This window comes from Exophiala aquamarina (assembly GCF_000709125.1).
Source record: "Exophiala aquamarina CBS 119918 chromosome Unknown aczIA-supercont1.17, whole genome shotgun sequence".
NCBI classification, from domain to species: domain Eukaryota; kingdom Fungi; phylum Ascomycota; class Eurotiomycetes; order Chaetothyriales; family Herpotrichiellaceae; genus Exophiala; species Exophiala aquamarina.
Genome location: NW_013550571.1, coordinates 620,943 through 644,004, shown reverse-complemented (window position 1 = coordinate 644,004; position 23,062 = coordinate 620,943). Strand labels below are relative to the sequence as shown.

The following is a 23,062-nucleotide window of genomic DNA, read 5'->3' as shown; positions in this document are numbered from 1 at the left end:
TTTAGACGCTTCGAAAGTAATAGTTAGGTAGTAGAATTTACTTCTTCTTATATATACTTTTAGCTAGTATTTAAAGATAGCGGTATCGAAGCTTTAAATATTTAGACCGAGTTTATCGATATATTTATATCTATTATCGAATTCTATTCGTACCGAAGGTACTTAGGATTAGTTTAATATATAGTCTACCTAAGTAAGGATAGTATAGAAGAATTAGTTCCTAATAGTTTCTCGGTATTCTATTTTAAATAAACTAAGTTTCTAGTACGGTCGACTACGTCTTTCTAGGTAATAGTCTATAGTCGAGTATTAGGTTCTAAGTTATATAAGTCGTAATCTAGTATAGAACTATAACGACGTTAAGTACTTCTATTAGAATAGTATATACTAAGGAGGCCTATATATAGAGATAGTTAGTAAAACTTAGTTAGAAATAGTAATAATTATTTAGAATATACTATATTAATACTTATTTTTCTCTAGTCGATTATATAATACCTACTATACTATAAAGTCTATACGATCGTTATTCGAGTTTAATCGTACTAGTTTTTTTTAATATATAACTATATTATATACGTTATCTCGAGTTCGATTAGCTAGGAACTCCTAGTTAAACTATTTACCGAAGCTAGATCTATCCTTAAACTTAACGGCTAGCCTAGGTTTTAACGACTAAAATATAAAATAATCGATAATAAGTAAAGGGTCGCTATATTCTTCTATTCCTTACTTAGTATTAGGAACGAATAAGCGCCGCTAAACGAACGCCGAGATTCTAGTATATAAGAGCTACTCACCGTATACGGGTCTTAAGGGGACCTTATACTTTAAGCTTACTACGATAGATACGTTAAGGTATTACTTATAATTAAGAGATAGATCTAATATTAAGACTATTTATACTACTCTACTAGTAGTCCTACCTATTAGTATAAGTAGTACCTAATATTCTTAAAGTATAAAAATTAAATCGGTCGAGTACTACTAGTAGTAGGCGAGTCGACTATATAATCTATAAGAGCCGTAAGTAGCCGAGCTACGTCTAAATAACGAGGAGAAGCCTTATTAAACGCGAGGTCGAATATAATTTATTCGAACTCTATTCCTAGAGAAGAAGATATAGATTAAGAGGGGGAGGCGATAGGAGTCCCCCTTAACGAACGAGAATATATACTAGCGTCTTTCGTACGAAACGCTAGCGACGCGGAGGAGGTCCGTAGAAAGATCGAAAGACTTAAGCTAGTTATTACTATAAAAAGATTATAAGAAGAGCTAGAAAATCTATATATAGAGACTATAGGCGAAACGCCTATAATCTACGTAGATATTAAGGGTACGCTTCTTTCTAGTAGGAAACGCGCTACTACCTCGTAAGAAACTCTAGAAAACTTAAAACTATTAAAGCTAGCTTTATCTTCTATATTCGATAGAAAATTTATTAAAGCTCTTTAAAAGTATAATAATATATAGAGAGTAAACTTTCGAACGATACCGCGAATCGCGAATAATATATATATAATACGTATAGTAATAGTAGCTACGTACCTTATAGGTATAGTAATATAAGCTTAAATAAGAAAAGCTAAGAAGTATAACTAATAAAAGGAATATATTACGTTTCTCTAGTTAATAATCTCGAATTCTACGATTCGTAAGAGTAAAGTACTCTTATCGCTAGCGACTAAGAAATAAAGAAATAATTAATTAGTACGCGACTTACTCGCTAAGATCGAATAACTCGAGGAGGACGTTCCTTCTATATTAAAAAGAAAAAGATAAGTATAGATCCTTCTTAATATACTTTCGCCTACGCTTCGCGTAGAAGTTATACGCGAAAATAAAGAAATTATATTAAGGAAGTAAGTACTTACCTTAGTATAAAGATACGAAGAAATCTTTAAGGTAAAGGTAAGAGCGAAGAGTAAAAAGAATATTTAATCTACTTCTAGTAAAAAGTTAATTAGTAACTTATAGTCGAGTTATAGATAAGTCGTATTCTAGACGCCTATAGAGTAATATACTTTAAAGAAGTCCTCGAAACTCTTTTCGGAAATTTACTTTAACTATAGAAAAAGAGGCTATAGAGGCGAAGACTACTACTCTAAAAAGAAATTTCTTTCGCCTAAGGATAAAGAGAAAGAGTAGATAAAAAATTAAGTCTTAACTTACTAAGCGCCTTAGTAGCGTTAAGTATACGAGCTACGCTTTCTATAAAGGAATAGCTAAAGGCGCTTATAATAAAGGTCGATATAGATACGAAGATAGGAAAGCGTACGATTAGTATACTACTCGATAGCGGAGCGTAGGCGAACTTTATTTCGTAGCTAGTAGTTACTAAGGAGCGCTTAACGCTATCTTAATATTCGGGGGATAAGGTTTAGAATCTATAGTAGAAGTAGCCGAAGACCGTAGAAAGAAGGAGTAGAATATATTATATTAGGGCTCGAGGCGCTTAGTTATAAGAGAAGAGAGAAGGGGCCTTAGTATAGAATAATAAGTAAGTAAGGAAGAAAGAGACGATCGAATAGATAAGTAATAAAAAAGGGAATAACCTAACGTACGCGAGCGGGCGTTAAGTATTAAATAGTAGTTATAAGAGTATAGTTTATAGAATTAAGAGCGTTTTTCCTTCTACGAGTTCGGCTATATAACTATATAGCCTAAGTTTTAGTAGTAGTAACCTTTACGAATAAAGCTATTATAGCTTTATATATATCTATTACGAGAAGTCTTAAAAGTATAGTCCTTTAGCGGGCTTAAGACTATAAAGATCGATAGCGTTACTATTCCTTCGCTAATATAGATAAGTAAAGAGTATCGTTTTAGTTATAGCTACTATAGTATTCATTTTAGTACCGATTAGTTCTTATTCTACGGTCCTAGAAGAGAGAGAACCTCTAGTAACGTAGCCCTACTCCCTTATCCGACCTATAGTATAGGCGAGAATATATACCGATTTAATCTTAATATAATATAGTTCCTTTCTATCTTATTAAATAACTTAAGATCTATCTAAGTAAAGGAGTATAGGCCTATTTTATATAGGCGTAGGCTCCGTTATAATATCTCGTAAGTACAAGAGTAATTACCGAGTATTCGTAAATACGAGTTAACTCCTAGAATACTTAGAAATTAAGTTAAGTAATTTCTAATCCTATAGAATAGAATAGCGTTTTATAGAATCTTCCGTAAGGCTTAAGTATAGCCTTACTAAATAGATACTACGTGATCCTAGCTTATATAAGCTTAATTACGTAACTAGGCGTTAATAGGGTATCGCTTAGTCTTAATACCTACTAAAGACGAAATTAGATAAAATATCGAAAATAATAATAAAAATAGTAAATAAGAGAAGATCTAAGGAACTAGACTTCTAGGAGGGGGAGATAGTTTATATTAATATAAAAAATATAAAAATATAGAGACCGAGTAAAAAACTAGACTATACGAAAATTAAATCGTATCGAATTAAAGAGATATTAGGACTAGTCTCTTATAAGCTATATTTACTAGGAAGACTAAATATATATCTAGTATTCTATAAATTACTATTAGAAAAGGTACTAGACGAAGCTAGACTAGGACTAGTATATATTAATAAAGAAACCTAAGAACTCTATTATAATATAGAAACTATACTCTAGTATAGGTAAGAGGATAACTAAATAAAATACTTAATTAAATAGTTAGGATACCTAGAAGAAGAAAATACTTAGAAACTAGAGATAAACCTTAATCCGAAACTAGTTACTTAGTATTATTAGAGGAACCTAGGACTTATTTCTAGTCTATCGAATTAGTTACGAACTAACTATTAAAAATAAATTCGGATTCGGTAAGGACTAGCTTATAGTTAATACTAGAAGACGTCTCTACGAACTTAAAAATATTTAGCGCTTCTATTTCGCGGCGAAGTATACGATTAAATTAGTCTTCTAATTTAGCTAGGGAGTTCTAGATATCGGTATCGCGCTCCTCTAGTTCCGCTAGAACTCTACGAAGCCGAGTAATCTTACGCCGCTTAGCGCGAGACTTTAAGACTAGTTATTTCTTTTATTTACTAACTTTTCGGAATTCCTCTACGAAAAAGGTACTATTATAGTTTCTTTAGTACCGAAGATACTTAGAGTATTTTATCGATTATTCTCGATTATAATAATAGATAATGTTATAGTTAATATACTCGATATAGGCGACTATAGCGGCGTTTCCGGGATCGGAAGATATAGCGTTAGTAATTTTAAGGCGACGCGCGTTCTAGTTATATATAGATTTAGAGGATCGACGACTCTTCTTAATACTTAAGGGCGATATAGTTAGCTATAAGGAAGAGAAGGTAAGAATTATAACGGAAGGGAGGTAACTATCTTAAGTATATTAAGGATAACGTAGATAGAAGGAGGGAATAGTATTATAAACTAGGTTATAGATAAAGTCGCCGAAATAGGCGTCCTACGTTCTAAGGGATAGTTTAAGGAAAGTTAGTCGATAGAGAACGAGGCTATATTATATAACTAGGGAATATATTACCATATTATTATATTAGAATAATATAATAATATACTAAAGTAGTACTTTAAACATTATATATATACGCTCCTTTACCTAGATAGTATAGTTCGTAGTTAACTTCGTTAGTAATCCTATACCTACGTTTTAGGATATAGTCCGACGATTATATATTCACTTTATTATCTTAGTTAATACTCTAGTACCTACTCTATTAAGGAACCCTACCTTAGTTAGAACTACTTATAGCTCGGATTATAATAAGTAGATAGTATTAAATAATATAATAAGAAGAGGAGAAGACCTTAAGATACTAGAAAATAGCTATAAGTATAAGGTTTTACTCCGCTTTAGTATCGCTTATTAGTATTAGTTAAAACCTACCTACTTAGAAGAATTACCTATTCTAAGGACCCTTATTTATTCTCGCTAGTAGCTTAATAGAGGACCTATTTACTTATTAAACTAGATACCCTTTTATCTACTAACTAATATATAATTAATACCGCCGCCGCCGCCGATAGCTCCTATTACGATAATTTATTAGGAGACGATAAATTAACTCGTAGAGATTAGGAAGTTCCTTAATCTATAGGAAGCTTATTAATTAGCGGTAGACGCCGTAAATACTAAGCGTTAAATTACTTACTTTAAGGCCCTATAGCTATAAAGTCTCTTACGCGCTACTTAACGGCGTTATTAAATATAATAGGCACCTCTATAGGTACTAGATCCTCGCCGATAAAGTTATTTAGTAAGGCGTAATACTTACGGACTCGTAAATTAGCGCGTATTAACTACTAATAAAATTAGTAAGCGCTAACGCCGCTAGGGTCGCTCTATATAGCTATAATAGAAGCGTTATAAGGCCTTATAGGTTATTAAATAAGAGATAGAATAGTTATTAAATCGCGCGGTAATAGAGTAATAACTATTTAATAAAGAGGAGGATACTATAGAATTTATTAGGTATACGCCTCTCTAAGATATTCCTATAAGCTCTAAGGTTATTTCTATAACTCCTCCTTTATCGGAAGTTATTCCTACGAGTAGTCCTCTACTAGAAACTTTAGATTTAGTAATCCTTACTCCGGAGCGGCCTCGGCTACGGCGCGAGCCCTCGCTAGAAGGTTCTCCGCTGTAGATTACGCTAAATAAGCCTCTAGCGTTAACTACGCTAGTAGTACTTAGTAGGATAAAGAGACGGCGAAACTATACTATTAAATTTAACTAGGGTCGATAGTAAGGATTTATTCCTAAGTCCTAGGAGCGATAGTAATTTAGTAACCCTAGGGCTAGTAAATAGAGCGGAAGAACATTGATCCGGAGGTCCTAGAGTAGCGTCAACACTAAGGTTGACGCCGACGAGGCTTTATCAAACCTTAGCCTTGTCGACGAGGGTTCACGATGATAGTGTGGTTGATAAATAGGTGAATAATGGCAGGATATACAAAAGGGGTCAATTTTACAGCCAAATTAGGCCTAGTTTACATTACTTGGCATTCGCTCGCATTTCCGTTCGCTCTGGCCATTCGCTCCCCCGAGACATTCCCGGCAACTGTTGGCAAGTTCCGCCATTGACTCGGCATAACAAGGCCACGGCAACGTAAGTGAATTGACGTCTCAAACCTGTTGCATCTTCGATGCGTTTCCGATGAACGCAAGTGGAATTTGCAGCACACGTACCCACATGATACGGGACAATTGAATCTGTTACTGCCACTCCTGGCCATGGAAATGTCCACATCGTGGGTCAAATTAGGCAGAGATGAGTCAATATCTTATCAGATTGCTTGGCATCGACAAAGGGGTGGGGCTAGCCGCAGGAAGTCATGTACGAGAAGATGTTGTCAAGGTTGTCTACAATCGTTTGGAGTTTAACGGCGGAGGCAATGAAGGATAGATGGAATGAGTGTGGAAGTGGCAGCTGCTAGTACCAATTCCCACCGCCGAAGCGGCGGAAGAGCTAGATCATGTGACGCCAAGACAAGGCTTTGCAAGGCTCCCTCCCATTATCTGATGCAAGTTCAAACATCACTAACTCTTCAGGTTCCCTGAGGCACTCGCTTTTAGTGTCCCTTCGATGTGACCCGATATCGCTGCCTAGAGACGTTTGAAGGGCACATCTTGCGGCGCGCTTTTGGCTCTGACTTGTCCCTTCGATACTAAAATAGTATCAGGCTTGACAATACAGCTGCAAGTTACAAGCAACCCTCACAGAATACTCTCTATTGCAACCCATATTATCTTCACCACATCTCTCAATCAAGGCCGGCGCTCGGGGACTTGCTAACCTGCTCTGGCGAAACTCCCAGGCAACCTGGCGCCAGATCAATTGTTTGTCGTTGGCGGCTTCCTTGGATGAGAATACAGTGAGTTCGCTGGGCAGAAAGAAGCACGACTGCCTGGCTAGCCAAGCGTTCTTATCTCCAGCGAGGCTGAATATGGATGCCGCTGCTGATTTGTCCGCGGGATCATCAATTCCGAGGCATGATAGCCAGTCGGGGACCAAACGACGCAAAGTCCGCAAGGGCACACGCAGCTGTTGGGAGTGTAAGCGTCGGAAGGTACGGTGCACATTCTCGAAAGCTTCAGACACAGTTTGCATTGGATGTGTCAGGCGGGGTACGGAGTGTCTTGGTCAAGAATTCCCGGAGGAGAATGTTCCAACCGTATCGTCACCGAGTGACCGTATTGTGCGCGTCGAAGCTCTGATTCAGCAATTGATTCAGCAAGTCAGCAGAGGGGATCATGCCTTGAGGGATGGTTCCAGCTTTTCTCCTCAACACGAGCAGCAACGCCAAGTTGTCGATCTGCCGACCCCAGGGTCGAGTGATGGAACGGATGTGCTCCGCCACTCAAGAACGCCCGAGGGTCCAGGTGTAAGTCAGACTTGCTTTCTTCGGGTGTCGCATGCAAGAATTGACATGTGTAGCCTGAGCAAGGGCCGATAGATATTCCTCTAGAGGAAAATCTCTCGTCCCCCGTGGTGCGGACACAAGCGGTTCCTGGACCGCTGGTATCAGCCATTCAGCCACAAGGAACGCGGTTCGAAAAAATTTCCGCTGCTTTGTACGCAGCTCTTCCGCCACGTGAAGATATTACTATCCTGATTGAGGCAGGGCTTGATGTTTCACTCCACAGGATCATGACCCACCCTCTGGCCGTACTAGCTCAAAAGCCTAGGGGGGGACGTGCAAACTTGGCGGATATGCCTGATTTGGAAACCCACCCAGCGCTACTGGCGAAATACCTGCTCGTTCTGGCCACATCACTCCAAGGTGTGCATCCGGAGTTGCACGCGGAGGCCATTCGAAGATTGTCAGAACCACCACGCCAACTGATTCGTCGATTTGCCGAGACAGCAATTAGCTTGGTTACCAACAATGACGAATTGTTGGGCTCTGCCGAAGGGCTAGAATGTGTGTTGCTCGAAGCTATGTATCATGCCAATGGGGGTAATCTACGACGTTCTTGGTTCGCGTGTAGACGCGGCATGGTGGTCGCTCAGATGCTGGGTATTCATCGCAGCGGCATTCAACAACCGCTCAATGTCCTCGACCCAACGGAGTCCGTCTATCCGAGCTTTCTGTGGTATCGCATTCTTTGCTTTGACCGTCAGCTCTGCTTGATGTTGGGTCTGCCACAAGGTTCACTGGATGCCTCCATTGCGTCCGAAGCCGCGCTGGGAAGTGACACACCGGAAGGTAGATTTGAGCGTAAGCAAAACGCCATTGCGTCTCGTATCCTCGAGCGCAACGAATCTTTGGGCGCTGGTATCGCAGATGACGTTATAACATTACATGAACTGGACGCAGAACTTCAACAAGCCGCGAGTGAGCTCCCCAGTAAGTGGTTGTTAGTCCCAAACCTTGCAAGTCCTGTGCACGACCCGGAGAAAACCTTCTGGGACACGCTGCGGTTGCTTGATCAGATATTCTACTTCAACTTGCTCAACCTGCTCCACCTTCCCTACATACTGCGATCAAGCACTCCCAGCACTGGTGATGGTGTTGCCGCTCAAAATTTCGAGTACAGCAAGGTGACCAGCGCACATGCGTCAAGAGAACTACTGACGCGCTTTGTAATGTTCCGGTCGTTCAACCCTGTTGCGTATTGCTGCAGGTCAGTTGACTTTTTTGCGCTAAGCGCCTCATTGACACTGGTGATTGCACACCTTGACGGGCACCGCAGGCAACGACAGGGAGTGGGTGGGGCGGGAATTAATGTACTAGCCCACCAAAGGAGCGGTGATCGCGCGATGATGGAACAAGTCCTCGAAAATATGGAGCATGTTGCGAAGTTGAACACGGATATCCTCAGCGAGCGTAGCTCGATTCTCCTGAGGAGCCTACTTGCCCTCGAAGAGGACGCTGCAACCACACCAACGATGGACCAACACCCTGACTTGGCGACAAGACACGAGCAAGGCTTGCGAATGGATATTCCGTACTTCGGAACCATCACCATAGGTCGTGAAGGTATCATTTCTATGGAAGTTCCTCCTCGTCCTACGTCACTTCCCTCTGTGGAGCACCACAAGAAGCAAGAGCAGCACGAGCCGGACAAGAATGGCGCTCCCGCCCCGGAAGTGATTACCTCCGCACGAGACGGCTATTCAGTTGACCAAGAGCTAAGCGGAGCCTTCGACGCGGACATGCTCTCTGAACCGGAACCGCCCTCCTTTCACGGCGTAGGGTCACACATCGCGCCCCCAGAATTTCAGCAGACACCACACGACGCGGGATTCGCACCTACAACCCCGAGCGCCATCAACACCACGCTGCAGCAGTCTTACCTGTACCCCGGCCTGACAGCCAGTGTAGATAACTGGGCCTTCCAGGGAGTGGACATGGCGTTCTTCGACAGTCTGCTTCGGGGCTCGGGAACGGTGCCTTTCAATGAAACTGACAATGGAAACTATTGGGCGGATTGGGATGGTGCTTCTTAGTAACAATTGGCTTTATTTACCATCTGCCTGCATTTGTCCTCCCGGCACCGGACCCCGACTACTTCTCATTTCGATAGCGTTGCAGCCGATTGATCACTTGGTCGAAGGACCCTGTTTGGAATTGACCGGTATCTATGCTGCTACGGACTCCGATCAGGGGCCAGCCGCCTAAAGGCTTGCCATTCGGGGGAGAACAAGGTCACGTCCGTTAGGAGGGAAATGTATCACATAATACCAGGACATGGAATTAGTGGGCATTGGTTGTAACAGTAGCGGTCCAGGGAATCTCTGTTCCTTCTTACGCCCTCTCCTAAGGAGCGAAATACGCCTCCATAGAAAAAGTTTTCTCATAGACTTGAGTGTTGTATTTGCGTACCTGGCAGGCCTTGGGTACATATGCAATAACACTTCCCCTTTCTGAGAAGGTGCCATGAATGAGATCAGAGGAGGATGAAAGGATTGCGATCCATCTTCGGCAGAGTGCAGTCGAGTGTGTCACTCTGCAAGGGCGTTTGGTCCGCTGACGTGGTATGTCACATTAGAAGAAATTAAAGCGTACGGTGCACTCAATATTGATAGAATTTCAGGCAGTTGGAGTTTAGTACACCACTGACGTGAGGGCATTCGACTCATATGCCCGCTGATGAGTATCGTCTCTCGCCGTACTCATTCTCCCGTAGCTTCAGCTATGATAGCAGTGCCCATAGCCGCAAGGCTCCTGAGAGTCTGCAGTCGGTGGACATAAGAAGGCGAAAACTAGTGAGGGAAGAAAACTAAAAAGAGGAAAATGTTCATCATCATCATGGATCTCGTAGTCCACCGCTTACCAACCCGTCTTCCACCGCAACCAGGCAAACAAATGACCGAAGCATGTCCTGCCAGACCACCGCCTCCGTTTTGAGTGTCGATACAGTCGCAAAAACATTGAAAAACAATCATTGCTGGCATCCGAGCCGTCTACCCTGCCCGGAACTCCATGGAATGGTTTCAAGAAACGCTCTTCGATTTGTGATTAGACTCGAGCGAATACACGATCGAGCTTGCTCAAAGCCCTCTTATCCTCACGGAATCCCAACTTCTCGCTGGGGATGTCTTGTGGAGGAGCACCATTCTTCGAACCGCCAGGACTTGTGCTTCCCTGGCGGTCGGTCTCAGATTCACCCTGAGACTTCTCTGTTGGTAAGCTTGTGTTGATGCTGTGCACAAGCGAAGTGATAGTTGGTGCTTGGCTGGCGCTTATTGCTGGCAGTTCCGTAGGACGGGACTCTGGCTGTGCGTCCTCAGGCTTCCTGGAGGCTCCATTCGCTTGCGTTTCAGTGAGACCAGTAGTTAGTCGAGGATCGATCTGCAAAGACGGGGGAGGCTTTTCGGTGCTCTCTTCGGTGCCGTTAGCTGGTGGAGCGGTTGATGGCGCCGTCGGGGTTGACTGGTAGAGAGCCGTAGGTGGTGGTTGAGAAGCAGTATACGGCTGGGTGGGTGGAGTCGGCTGTGGAGGTGGCTGACTAGCACCATAAGGACTTGGAGGAGGCTGGTGATGGCTGACTTGTGGTAAGTGGTGAGGGGCCGACGCTCTTGGGTCAGGGTGTCTGAGTGGACGATGATCGTAACCTGGTGGCGGTATGGAATGGTTAACCAGATGATGGGGCGAATGGTATGGGGGGGCTGAATAGGCGAGAGGAGGAAGACCCGGAGGCAGCGTCGCATAAGGCTGCAAGGCATATGGCCCTTGGGGAGTGTGCATGGGACTGATTGGATAGAGGTAGGCGGGATGAGGAATGTAGCCCGGAGGTAAATAGGCGGCGTGAGGGTGAGAGGGAGGCCTGTGGTATCCTGGAGCTCCCGGGCTCATCACATAACCAGGTGCACCAACCATGGGTGATCGTGTAACAGCAGGGACCGAAGACTGATCATTGATGGTTGATTCCGGATACATCCCTTTTGGTGGCTGAATCGAAGCAAGATTCGGATCTGTACTGGGTTGTCGTAGGACCTGAGTTGTAGGGTGTGATCTCGAGTAGTAGCTGATCAGATGCAAGTGTTGGCCCGAGGAAGTCGTGATGCTGAATGATTGCTTCATCAGCCCGTCTGGCTTGTAGCGATATCCATCAGGGCCTTCTTCACCCTCTCCAGCCATCGGATCGTCGTTTGCGCTGTCAGGAGTCTTAGATACTCGGTTCGCCGGCGCAACGAAAGAATTTCCTCCACGTTTACCTTCCATTTCTCGGTACGTCAGAAAGCTGCCTGAAACGCGACTCGCACTCCAACTCTTGCCATCAGTCCATCTTCGCATGCCTGCTTCCCGCTCATCCCAAACAAAGACGGAACCTGATCTGATCGACTGCCTCTCCTTTTCGGACAAACGCCGTTGAACTCGAGGTAGAATACCTAATCGGCAGGCTTCGAAAAGGATAATGGCATCTGTTGGGGTACGGACGTGGCCGTTGTATGTCTCCATCGCGAGTAGCTCGATTGCTGGATTTGCCAACTAAATAGTGCAAGGGCTCTAGAATCAGTTAGAACGAAGTCCAGGAAAGAGGCAAACACGAGGGACGGACTCACATTCAGGTAGTAAGAGAGCGGCGGGCTGAATGCTAACCAGAAAGCACCCCAGCTCGCCGCATCCGCGCGAAGAGCGATTATGCTACGGCTTGGCCAGAGAAGGGCCAACCACTGAATTATCAAGGAGTAGCCGAATTGAAATCTTTGTGCTCTACGATGCTTCGGTGAGGCTAGTGAAGAGCGTGGTACAGCTGGATTTGACTTGTTCAAGCAAGTAGGTAGAAAGATGGTGGGGCGTAGAATGGGTCAGGGAAGGATGCGAATGAATTTATGGGAGGTACAGGGCGAGGAATGCCGGGGAATTTGTTGATAGTCGAAGGTGGCCTGTGCCGCGCAAGATGATATGGGTGATGGGTGAAGTGTTGGAGTGAAGAAGGGAGTCTGAAGGAATCAAGTCTAGCGAAAGGCAGATAGGACAGTGCTCGAGTAGGAGTACGTAGTAGTAGTAGTGGTAGTGGTGGCAGTCTGGCAGAAGAGAACGTGGATCGCAGTGGCAGTTGCGCTTGGGGTGCTTGGGGCCTTGTTCCCTCATGACAAGAAACTAAGTTAACCGCAGGCACCGAAGTTCCACCGCCAAGCTTGGGCTTATGCTTAAATTGATGCCGCTGCGCCCATCAATTGGCCCGTGCGCAGGCATTGGGCTGGGGACTCGGTCTATTTCTTGCCCTCCCTTTTGACTAAGCGAGGGCCACTAAGTTGCCAAGCGAATGAAGGGTTTTTGTTGCTTGCACAAAACATCAGACCGATAGTCATACGCTTGACCACTGACCACAGTGTCCAGATGCCAACTCTCGGTAGGAAACTTCCCAAGCCATGTCAAATAAGCTACGAACACAGATGCCAGGAGCAGCCCCTTGGAGTCATTCTCAGATGATCTTTCGACCCTGCTTGAAACCCAATAAACTCAGATTCCTTGATCAAGCTTCCAACACCCTCCGTTGCCTCGCATAAAGGAACTTGCCTGGGTGCTGAAAACCCACTAGCATACTGAGTACGGAGGCGGACCTGACCAGACATCAGGCCGGATGAGCATGTCTAAGCTCATCCGGCTGCTGCACTAAACGAGTTACAGTACGAGTACAATATCATCAAGTCACCAAATCTTACCCAGACATTGTAACCTTTGAATGCTTGGCACTCTTCGTGCAACCAGCTGAGCAGGTCCTCGTATGGATACGGAGCATGGACTCCATTTGTGAGGCTCCCAAGAAATGTTGGGTCTAGGCGAGTGGCCAATATCACTTGACGCATAACGCCTTTGGCCAGTCCGGTCTTCTGTTTTGCTCCCAGACGGCTTGGTTTCTTCGCATTCTCTTTCCAAGACCGCCGAGCGTTCCAAGGGTCAATCGCCCCCCGAATCCCTCCAGCACGGATCAAATCGCGCTGTCAACACCCAAAACGTCACTAGTGGGTACTAGCCAAGACGCTATTAGTCTTGGTGTTTCTTGGTGTTTCTTGGTATCGAGAAATCCTCGTCAACCTAGTCCACTCTAAGGGTCTGGGCACAGTGCCACTTCATTTTGGCATGACTTGGCCAATTCCTCGGCGTTCTCGGGCTTGTTGTCGCCTTCTGCAGATGCAACATTCTTGATTAACATCCAACCCAGCAGACCGTAATCAAGGTGAACCAAATTGTAATCCCATGCATTGTCATTGTAATCGGCGTGCATGACAAGTCCTGACCCGAAGTACTTTCCCCCGGGAGCTGAAACGGCCTGGGAGTCCTTGACGCTAGAGCTTAACCATCTCAAGGTTGTTAAGCATGATTCAAGCCACCGAGAGTCAATTTCCGATGCATGCCAAGCCCTGCCAATGTCTAGGCGAGAAGAGTTTCCCCCACTCTCACCACCAAGTTGAATGTAGGAGCCGAGCATTTGGAACAGCTGTGAGCTCGGCGGGCTCGGCTAACACCTTGGCCTTTCTTGAGGGTGGATTTTCTTCCGTTCCGTGTTCATTTTCGGCCAGCCGATATGCTGATATTTGTGCTGCTTGCTTTTACTCGCCAAGCAGGCCACGTGTTGCTTTAATCTCAGGGCTGGGTTATCATCGCCTAATCATGTTGAAAAGCCCCACTCATCATACGAGTCATCCATCTAGGTTGATAATGAAATGTGGCCTCCACGCTGGGAATCACCCAATGGGCTACCCAGCACCAGGCTCCACGGAAATGGACCAAGTGCACTCCAAGATACTACTTGTACTCGTACTCCGTACTGCCGGAAAGGTACTTTTTCACTGGTGCATTTTGAATACCCATCGACTTGCAATACGGCTTCGTTCGGAAAATACGAGTGAATGGCATTGCACGCGGAGGAGATCAACTTGATGAGATGAGGAAATGGCGACTGTACTTGTACGAAGGACATATGTGTTTCTGCCCTTGAGGCGGAGCCTTTTTCCAATCTAATCACGGTTACCCTGGAAGATTATGTTGTATGTATATACTCGGTACATACTCTACCGTCCCAACATAAGGTATTCCACCTATCTTCCGGTCATCGGTGCCTCCTGAGCAAATGACATCTCCCAATTTCCAACTCCCAGCGATGCTATGTTAACTTTTGGCAGATGCCAGTCGAGGTTGAATCTCCACTTGGGGGCACTACTTGGATTTGCCTTTCAGGGGCAGGGTCGAATGCCAAGTAGGCTGTCTGTTCGTTCGATCACACCAAGAAGGCTGCTGACGAATCTCGAAATGCGGGCACACAAGCAATTTCAACAATGCGTCGTGGATGCCAGGCTTCCAGTTGCGCGCTAAGCCTTGTCCTGGAGAAGGCTCTCATATTGTACTTGAAGGCCTTCTAACCCATTCATTCGCTTTACTCGTAGAATTGCCTCATACTCGGTACTCGGTACTGTTGTTACCAGTGTAGGGAAGACCAAAGTCGAGACGTATGGAAAGAGTCTCGCGCGCCCTTTGCAAGATCACTTCTAGGCATCTTCAGGACCAGTCAGAGCGGCGGCTAACAGAGCATGCCAAGCGACTCTACCCATCCTCCTTCAGGATCAAGCCATGCTCATACTTGCTGCCTGGCACACCAAGTTTCTAGTCACGTTCTTGGTACCGTCTGAGCAGGCTGGTGCCCACCATTTGGGGATAAATGTTCACACCACTTCAAACATCTTCGTTCCTTCGTCGGGAATGCATCGCTGAGAACCAACCTCCCCTGGACGTCGTCACACCCCTACAAACGACCTGCCCATGATCTTAATGGAAGATAGCTGATGCTATCCATCCAATCGGTGAGTGGCGCAGCGCTCGGATCTTGAAGCCGGAGGCCCTGTGACCACTAGTGTCTGCGTTCCACGACATACGGCGTGCCCATTTTCGAGGTTTGCAGTCATGCGCCTAAGTAGTCCTTCCCACAGTGCCGACCCCACCATACCATCCCTGGATGGGCTCCGGAGACCTCCCCTCAGATATATCGCTCACGAAAGCCAAGCGACCAAGCCCTGGGCATTGAGTTCTTGTTGAACAGCAGACGGAGATGTTTGATTTCATGATTAGGCCGCAGGGCTGTTGGAACTTGGCAAGGTTGTTCCTACCCCGCTCCTCCGCCTTCCTGCACTTTTCGTGGTCCGGACGAGGCTTGCCAGTCCAGAGTTCGGATGAGCATTGCCGAGTTACGAAATCATCGCTGACGTCTTCGATCATGCCTCACCAACACTGACTTGGCATTGAATCCAAGAGCCTCGGGCACGTGAAGGGCTGCCGAGGTGGCCCGAGACAAAACGCATATCGTACTGAACGTGCGGCATATCAGTCACAAGATACAAGCGAGGTGGAGTGCTGGACTAGTGTGAAGTATTACAGGCTCTCTGTTTTCTATCCAGGGTTCCGTCTGTCTCGAGTGATTTCTATGTCTTCTGCAAGATTACAATGGTCCTATGGAGCGACTCCTTTGGAGCTTGTGTTGTAAGTACTGGGTATTCTAGATAGCGGAAGTCCCTCTACCATTCCCCGTGTCATTAAGAATAAAATATATCGTGAATACTATTGTGCAAAGTCCCTTTCAGTTTGCCGGTATTGGGGGAACAGGTCATCAGTAGGCCTCCGGTCTTGCTCAATACTGGTGTTTGAGACCGAAATTTTCAGAGGCGACAGGTCCGCTGAAGCATGTCTTGCCTTCAGATAGCTTTGCCCTTCATTCCGAATTTGGCCGGAGGTGTCGATTGATAGGTTTGTCGAAGTTGAGAGGGGGAGTTTCATGTGGACGTATGTCTCCTTGAAAAATGAGTCTCACGCATCAAGATGTAAATGCCTTTCTTCGAATTTTTATTGTTGCATTCATTGGCGGCACCAGGCTTGAGCCGATCCATTTACTCTCTGGTCTCTCGCCGAGTGATTCGAACTCGTAATTCAGTAGCATGTACGAAAGCATCAGCTTCAACTCGTTCGCAGCAAAGAATCGTCCTGGGCAGGCATGTCGGCCATGGCCGAAGGGGTGGTAGGAAGGTGATGTGCTCACAAAGCTCAAGTTTGCTTTGCGAATGTAGCCGTCCGAGTGTGTCCTCTCATCTTCAGAGCTGACATCGTCTTCTTCAGTGCCATTGGACAGCCGCTCAGAGGAGAACCGGAAGGGCCTGAATACGGCGGCATCTGGATAATACTCTGGGTCGTTATGCACACCGTTACTAGGTACGGCTATCATGCTTCCATATGGACAGTGAGTTCCATTAGGGGTAGTAAGGCCATGGGGTACCATGACCTTGCGTACTAGCCCCTTACCGAGGAAGGAGCCAAGTCGTGTGGATTCTCGTAAGGCAGAGTCCATCTTATACATTTTCGAAAGCCCTTTTTTGGTCCAGACGCCATTGTTGGACTCACGTGCCGTATTGGCTTCATGTCGGAGTTGATAGAGGTAGTCTTGGGACGATGTAGCGGCTAGTAGATCAAAGATGACGTTTGTCATGCTGAAGGTCGATGTATGGATGGCAGCGAAATTCAGTGCGAGCAGCCGCTCGGCTATGATATCAGAGTCGTACTCTGCCCTCTGAGAATTGCTGCGCGCTCGAGCCAATGACCATTGTAGGAAGTCATTCGATTCGGCATCACCAATCTTCTTTTCGACCTTGCCATTTGGTGCATCAAGCAGACGTTTCCGCCGTTCGATCTCTGGGTGGAGAATTTTAGCAAAACCCCTGGTGTGCTTTCGGTTAGGGTGAGCAATGAATGATGCTGCCACTGGTCGAATAACGGCAGGCAATTGACAGAGGACAACTGCAGCTAAGGGTACAGCTTGGGCGAATCCCTTAGCATGATCCAACAAGGCTTGATTGCGACACAAGGGAAGGCCAACAAAAGCACGATTGCTGGCTCGAGCGACAACCTGCATGATAGTGTCGAAAACACACACATCCTTCCACACAACGGTGTCCGTTCCCCATAATTCATCGAATGCTGCAGCGATTTCCTCCATAATCGGCGTCGTTAGAGAGCTTATCCGGCGTGTGAGCTCCGTCGTGATAACATCGTGATGGACGGGATTTTGGACAATCCAAGGATGTACAAATGTAAACTGTGTTTGTAGCTGTTCGACATGAGGTTCAGTGGCGCTTAAGACAGTCTCTGGTTGGTTGATAAGCCAGGTGATATGCGAGACAGGGAGTAGAATCGTTGCATCAGCAAGACTTGGTAGAATGCATGACAACTCCTGCTTGGAATACTAAGATGAATTAATGTCAACTCCTAAGTGTTGCATTTGATGGACATACTTTTTCATATGCGGCATCAATGGTCTGCTTGAAATTGGCGAGTGAGCGAAATCGTGATCTCAGTATGGTAAATAGTTCACCTTCTTTGGTGTTGAGCCATGGGATGCCTGTTAAAGGTTGCTTGCTGCTTCGGTTGAAGTAATAGGAAACAGCAGATGCTATCATTATTATGCTGGATGCCAACAGCCATAGTTTCAATAGAAACTCAGACATGATGTTCCAGTGATCGCAAACGTTTTTGACTTGGAAATGGAGTGCTTCCTCTCCAGTATCTAGGTCGGATATCTCTCGAGAAATGTCTGACTTGGTGAGTTCGAACTTCTCAAAGTGCAGCAAGGGGCAGGTGAAGTTAAATAGGACAGACGAGGGAGAGGGGCAAGTGTGGCCGCTGTTCTTGAGTTTGCGTTCTCGTGTCACTGAGTCTTGAATGCGAATACGCCTCCCACACACAGAGTCCAATATCGAGCTTGAATATCACAACTTGAGGCTTCTGTACAATAGTACTTATCATGCTCCTATTTGAAAGCGAGAAGCCGCCCTGCACAGATTGGCAAGTAGATCGGAGGGTCCAGTCGCCGAACCAAACGTCACATTGACATCCAGTGGCACTCTATCTCAAACGGACAAGTCCCATGGTCCATTGTCGACAAGGCCAAATTAGGCTCGTCCTTCCATTTATGCAAGTAATAGGCATGGTTGATCTTTGCTTGTCAATGCTTCAGATACAAAGGGGTGCCTCTGATTGGATCTTCAAGCCGGTCATCGATTGAAGCAGATACCATCGATTGGAAGCAAGATGCCCGGTTTCAAACATTGTTTGAAGAGAGCATGAAACATGGAACACACCAACCCCGAGACTAGGTTGACGCCACGGTGCACACGAGCCGTGGACGCAAGCGAGGTTCGGAGATGGCGTCTTCCGAAAGAAGGGAGGACATTTCGTTAGAAGCTGCCCAAATCTGCGCTTAAACATGCCTATCTCAGGACATTGTTCTCTATTATTGTACTGTAGATCGCAGGATCTCGTGGGTGGAGGGTGCCTGTTGTCATTGAGCCCCTTGTACCGTACTTCGTCCTCCGTGATTGTCTCGAAAATGACGGGAAGGACTTGGCGTGGACCATGACTCGTAAACTAAACTCTTTCGAGCGCACCCCTCGTGCTGTTTCCAAAATACACGAGAAACGCGTCTACAACACGTCCCTTCAGTCCTTAGCACACAGATTATCTAACCCTGATACCGACCTCATACGTACGTGCCGCTACTACAACGCACTGTCACTGCTCATGATCTCCCTGGTTTCAAGCGCCTGTTCACTCAACGACTATCCTTCCCAGGACAGTGTCATGCCACTAATACCCTCCGTACCCTTGCCTTGCCCATGGCTGACCCGAGAGTGACTCGCATTGACAATGCCCTGCACCAGCTGTTCGAAAGCCTTATCCCACCTCTGAATCCGGACCAGGACGATACCGAAACTGAGTTCCGAATCGAACAGGCCGTCCAGACTGCGAAAGATTTGGTCCGCAACGCAGATCCTCGTCTCCCTTCAGACACAAATCAAGCCTCAGACTTGATCAAGAGAAAGCTTTTACGAGAGAATGCGTCTCCTGAGAAGGCTGCCAGGTTCAGCAATCTCTACTCTAGACTGCTAGCCATTCCAGTTCTCAATCAGAAATGGGCGATCCTCTATCTCCTCCACAAGTTAGGAGATCCTTCAATACCAGACTTGCATCAGCGCTCTCCACTTGCAGACTCTGATCAGGTTCGAAATATTCCCCGTCGACACACACTCTCCTCTGAGAAACCTTATCATGCCGAAGACTATGAAGGTGAAGAACATGAGGCTGCGCGCCCTCGTTTTTCGCCTAGGAGGTCTCCCGGCCACCGATCGGCTACAAATCAATATGCAAGAGAACAAAACGTCGCCAGTCTGGCCCAAGAGGAACAGACAATGCGTGAGAACCAGGGACCGGAACCAGAACAAGTATCTGTCAAGAAGATACCACAGACTTTCTCCCCCTCCGAACTGGAGTTGCTTCGCGATCTCCCCTTCAATTTACAAGGAGTGTCTTCAGCCCATCTGGAGTTTGTCGGTGCCAGTTCGCTAACCCTTCCTTCAACCCTACCCGTTCCCATTTTATCTTTGCTTCATGCCTTAGCCGAACCATGTTTACTATATCGTGGTTTGGCCGAGTACGCGGGGGGACAAGATGGTGGCCTCATAGATCAAAGTCTTCGCTCTGCCGTTAACAACGAATTGAGGTCATATTTGAGTCTGGTGGCTTCGTTGGAAACAGAGATAAGGCAGGCTCTGGCCACAATCCACGCAGGGAAAGACCAGATAGCCATTCAAACAATCGGCGTAACTTTGAAGAGGTGTCTGATTTGGACTCGTGATGCCACCATGGGACTAAGGTTGATGAAATTGATTGTCGAAGAATCAAAGCTGAAGCGTGGAGGTCAATTGGTTTCTCTTATACACTCGCTATCTTCATCGCATGGAGACCCCTTTGTGGCTTCCTTTGCAGAACGTCTCCTTTCAAATGTTGCCCGCCCTTTTTATGAGATGTTGAAACACTGGATTTACGATGGCGAATTGATCGATCCTTATCATGAATTTTTCATAACGGAGCCAGACCCAAACGCTCAACCAGTAGTAGACCATCGCCATGTCGCTACATCAGTGTGGGAGGAAAAGTACAAACTTGAGTCAGCCATGGTTCCATCTATTATTTCTTCGGACTTCGCGAGGAAAGTCTTCCTGATTGGCAAATCGCTCAATTTTATCCGACACAATTGTGGTGATTCTGACTGGGTCATTCAATACTCAAAATCAAACTCAAAATCACTGGATGTTGCAAACACAGCCAATCTGTCGCTCTCCATCGATGTTGCTTACCGAACAACAATGTCGCGATTGACAAGTTTGATGTCAACAAAGTTTGGGCTTTTTACACATCTGACCGCCATCAGAAATTATATGCTGTTTGCTCAGGGTGACTTCTTCGAACTGCTGATTGAGTCGTTAGCCCAACATCTAGATCGGCCAGTCAATTCAATGTATCGACATAATCTCACCTCTCAGCTTGAACACGCCATTCGGCACTCGAACGCCCAGTATGACGATTCCGAAGTCCTTCGGCGGCTTGATGCTCGCATGCTCGAGCTTTCGAGCGGTGAGATTGGTTGGGATTGCTTTACACTGGAGTACAAAATTAGTGCTCCCTGTGACGTGGTAATCACACAATGGGCGAACACTCAGTATCTGAAAATCTTCAACTTGCTCTGGAGGATTAAACGAGTCGAGTTTTCTCTCAACACAACTTGCAAGCGATGCATGACAGGAGATCGAGGCGTTCTTGCTGCAGTTAGCGACAAGTTGGGCAATGACTGGAAACGCTCAAGATGTGTGGTTTCAGAAATGGTTCACTTTGTTAATCAACTTCAGTATTATCTCTTGTTTGAGGTGATTGAAGCTAGCTGGGAGAAGCTAGAAGAAGCCATTAAGAAGCCAGAAGCCACTCTCGACGATCTGATAGAAGCACACACTACATACCTAAATAACATCACGAAGAAGGGGCTGATTGGTCAGCAACGACACCCGGTGACGGGTTTGCAGGAAGATAGCCTTGTGGTCCAAGTGCATCATATCCTCAAATGCATGCTCAATTACCGAGAGGTCATTGATTCGCTGTATTCGTACAGCGTTGCCGAGTATACTCGAAGGCAGCAGTTCAGTGCTAAAATCGAACAGCGGACCGCGCAAGGGCGCTGGGGGATTACGGAAAAGGATTTGGTCGGAGATTCGAGAGCTAGTACACCGACCTCTACAATCGCAAACAAGGTCCAGAAGCCAGGACCTCTTCTTCCTGAAGAGAACGACTCTATACTGGTACAGCCGATCTCACATCTAGGGCTTGCCGATGATGAAAGCCATCTCAATTCTCTGCGTTCACGGCAATTGAACCTTTCAGCAGAATTTAGATCACGACTCAGCATGCTTTTGTATGACTTGGCACACCAGCCTGACGTTGATCTTCGATTCTTGGGCGTGGTCATGAACTTCAATGAAGTATATCAACCGGTAAATGTTAGGAGACACCAAGCTAGACGCGCTCGAGAGAAGCGCGAAATTGAAAAGAAGGTTCGCGAAGTAACGGCTTCGTCTGAAGCAAACACGTCGATGGAGAAAGACCTTAACAGTTCTACAGCTAAGGGTTGATGGTAAAGGAATATGAGTCGAACGACTAAAAGTGTTAGCTTTAAACCACACAGGCTTCTCCTTGCCTCCTAACGCAAAAACATCAAACACAACGAAGTGACTACATTCTGTGAGACACAACAAGAGATGAAGAATGGCCAATTCCCACCGATTTCGGAAGTCAACGTTTATGCCCTTACTTTGACGACATTATAACTGGTGTGCACCAGCAATGTAGCAAGCTTGAGTTGGATATCGTGCAATCCCCCACATCTCAGCATCGATATATCCCAAACTATGGAAAATGGTGTGATTCACACCTTTCCCAGTGGTTACGATATCTTGCAAACAATAGTGGGAGATTACACAGAGCTTCTTCTCAACCTGAGACCCCCGAGAATTGGGCATCTTGCTCTCGCAATGCACACGTCAAACACTTTTATGACAGCACGGCTCTGGCTATTTAAGAAAGGCAACGATCCACAAGTAGCTCGCAAATGATGGTGCTCCGTGTCCTTGGTCGTCATCAGCGCCACTCAATAAGAGGAGTTATCTGCGAACACTTAACTAGATCCCTATTCCCACCCTCGCTAAATTAAGGTAGAGAGACAACCAAATGCTTCCACTGTCTGCCAATGGAACAGTCCTATCTGACATGCTGGTGGAACAGACAATTCTCCATTCAAATTACAGGCCAGCTTACCCCGAGACCTACCGGAACACCATATGTCGTCATCCACCGAAATAGGTCGTTCAGAGCAGTCGGCAATTAAGGAGTATCTGCAGGCCGCGTGGCAGATGGATTACATATCTTCAAAAGCACTCTCCGCGGCTGGCACGCGATGTATGAGCAATCTACTCCCAACCGGATGAGGAAGCCCTTGCAATGCTGCGTACAACGAAAGGCAGACTGATTGCTGGCTACTCTTGTCAGCATGTCGAGTGTATCCACCCAGCGCCCAGTACATGTCAGTTTTCACGACCTTCTGTGCATCCGATACATAGATAGATACTAGCTTGGTTCAAGTCATTCTAACGCCACTCACCACACACTGTCACTCTTCCAAAATACCCTGTGAGACACTATTGCTTGTTAAACGACCTAGGTAGTGCTCTCATGCA

At 45.9% G+C, this 23,062-nt stretch overlaps 5 protein-coding genes across 5 annotated transcripts; 3 read left to right on the top strand and 2 right to left on the bottom strand.

The window, feature by feature from the left end:
* The first annotated feature begins 6,992 nt into the window (after positions 1-6,992).
* A1O9_11483 (uncharacterized protein) lies at positions 6,993-7,238 on the top strand. The gene has a single exon (XM_013399776.1). The coding sequence runs from the start codon at positions 7,003-7,005 to the stop codon at positions 7,225-7,227; it is 225 nt and encodes a 74-aa protein (XP_013255230.1). The 5' UTR covers positions 6,993-7,002; the 3' UTR covers positions 7,228-7,238.
* A 485-nt stretch (positions 7,239-7,723) lies between these two features.
* A1O9_11482 (uncharacterized protein) lies at positions 7,724-9,463 on the top strand (the record flags this gene model as incomplete). Its single annotated transcript, XM_013399775.1, has 1 exon — positions 7,724-9,463. One exon carries the CDS (start codon positions 7,724-7,726, stop codon positions 9,461-9,463), a length of 1,740 nt encoding a protein of 579 aa, XP_013255229.1.
* Positions 9,464-10,475: 1,012 nt separating this feature from the next.
* A1O9_11481 (uncharacterized protein) lies at positions 10,476-11,918 on the bottom strand (the record flags this gene model as incomplete). Its single annotated transcript, XM_013399774.1, has 1 exon — positions 10,476-11,918. The coding sequence occupies one exon, from the start codon at positions 11,916-11,918 to the stop codon at positions 10,476-10,478; it is 1,443 nt and encodes a 480-aa protein (XP_013255228.1).
* Positions 11,919-16,269: 4,351 nt separating this feature from the next.
* On the bottom strand, positions 16,270-17,950 carry A1O9_11480 (uncharacterized protein; the record flags this gene model as incomplete). Its single annotated transcript, XM_013399773.1, has 2 exons — positions 16,270-17,688; positions 17,738-17,950. The coding sequence occupies 2 exons, from the start codon at positions 17,948-17,950 to the stop codon at positions 16,270-16,272; spliced, it is 1,632 nt and encodes a 543-aa protein (XP_013255227.1).
* A 1,167-nt stretch (positions 17,951-19,117) lies between these two features.
* On the top strand, positions 19,118-21,961 carry A1O9_11479 (uncharacterized protein; the record flags this gene model as incomplete). The annotated part of the gene is made up of 1 exon (XM_013399772.1): positions 19,118-21,961. The coding sequence occupies one exon, from the start codon at positions 19,118-19,120 to the stop codon at positions 21,959-21,961; it is 2,844 nt and encodes a 947-aa protein (XP_013255226.1).
* Positions 21,962-23,062: the final 1,101 nt, after the last annotated feature.

Bases quoted from the DNA above. Each gene is read 5' to 3' on its own strand.
- A1O9_11483 (XM_013399776.1), top strand. From the start codon at position 7,003: ATGATAGCCAGTCGGGGACCAAACGACGCAAAGTCCGCAAGGGCACAC.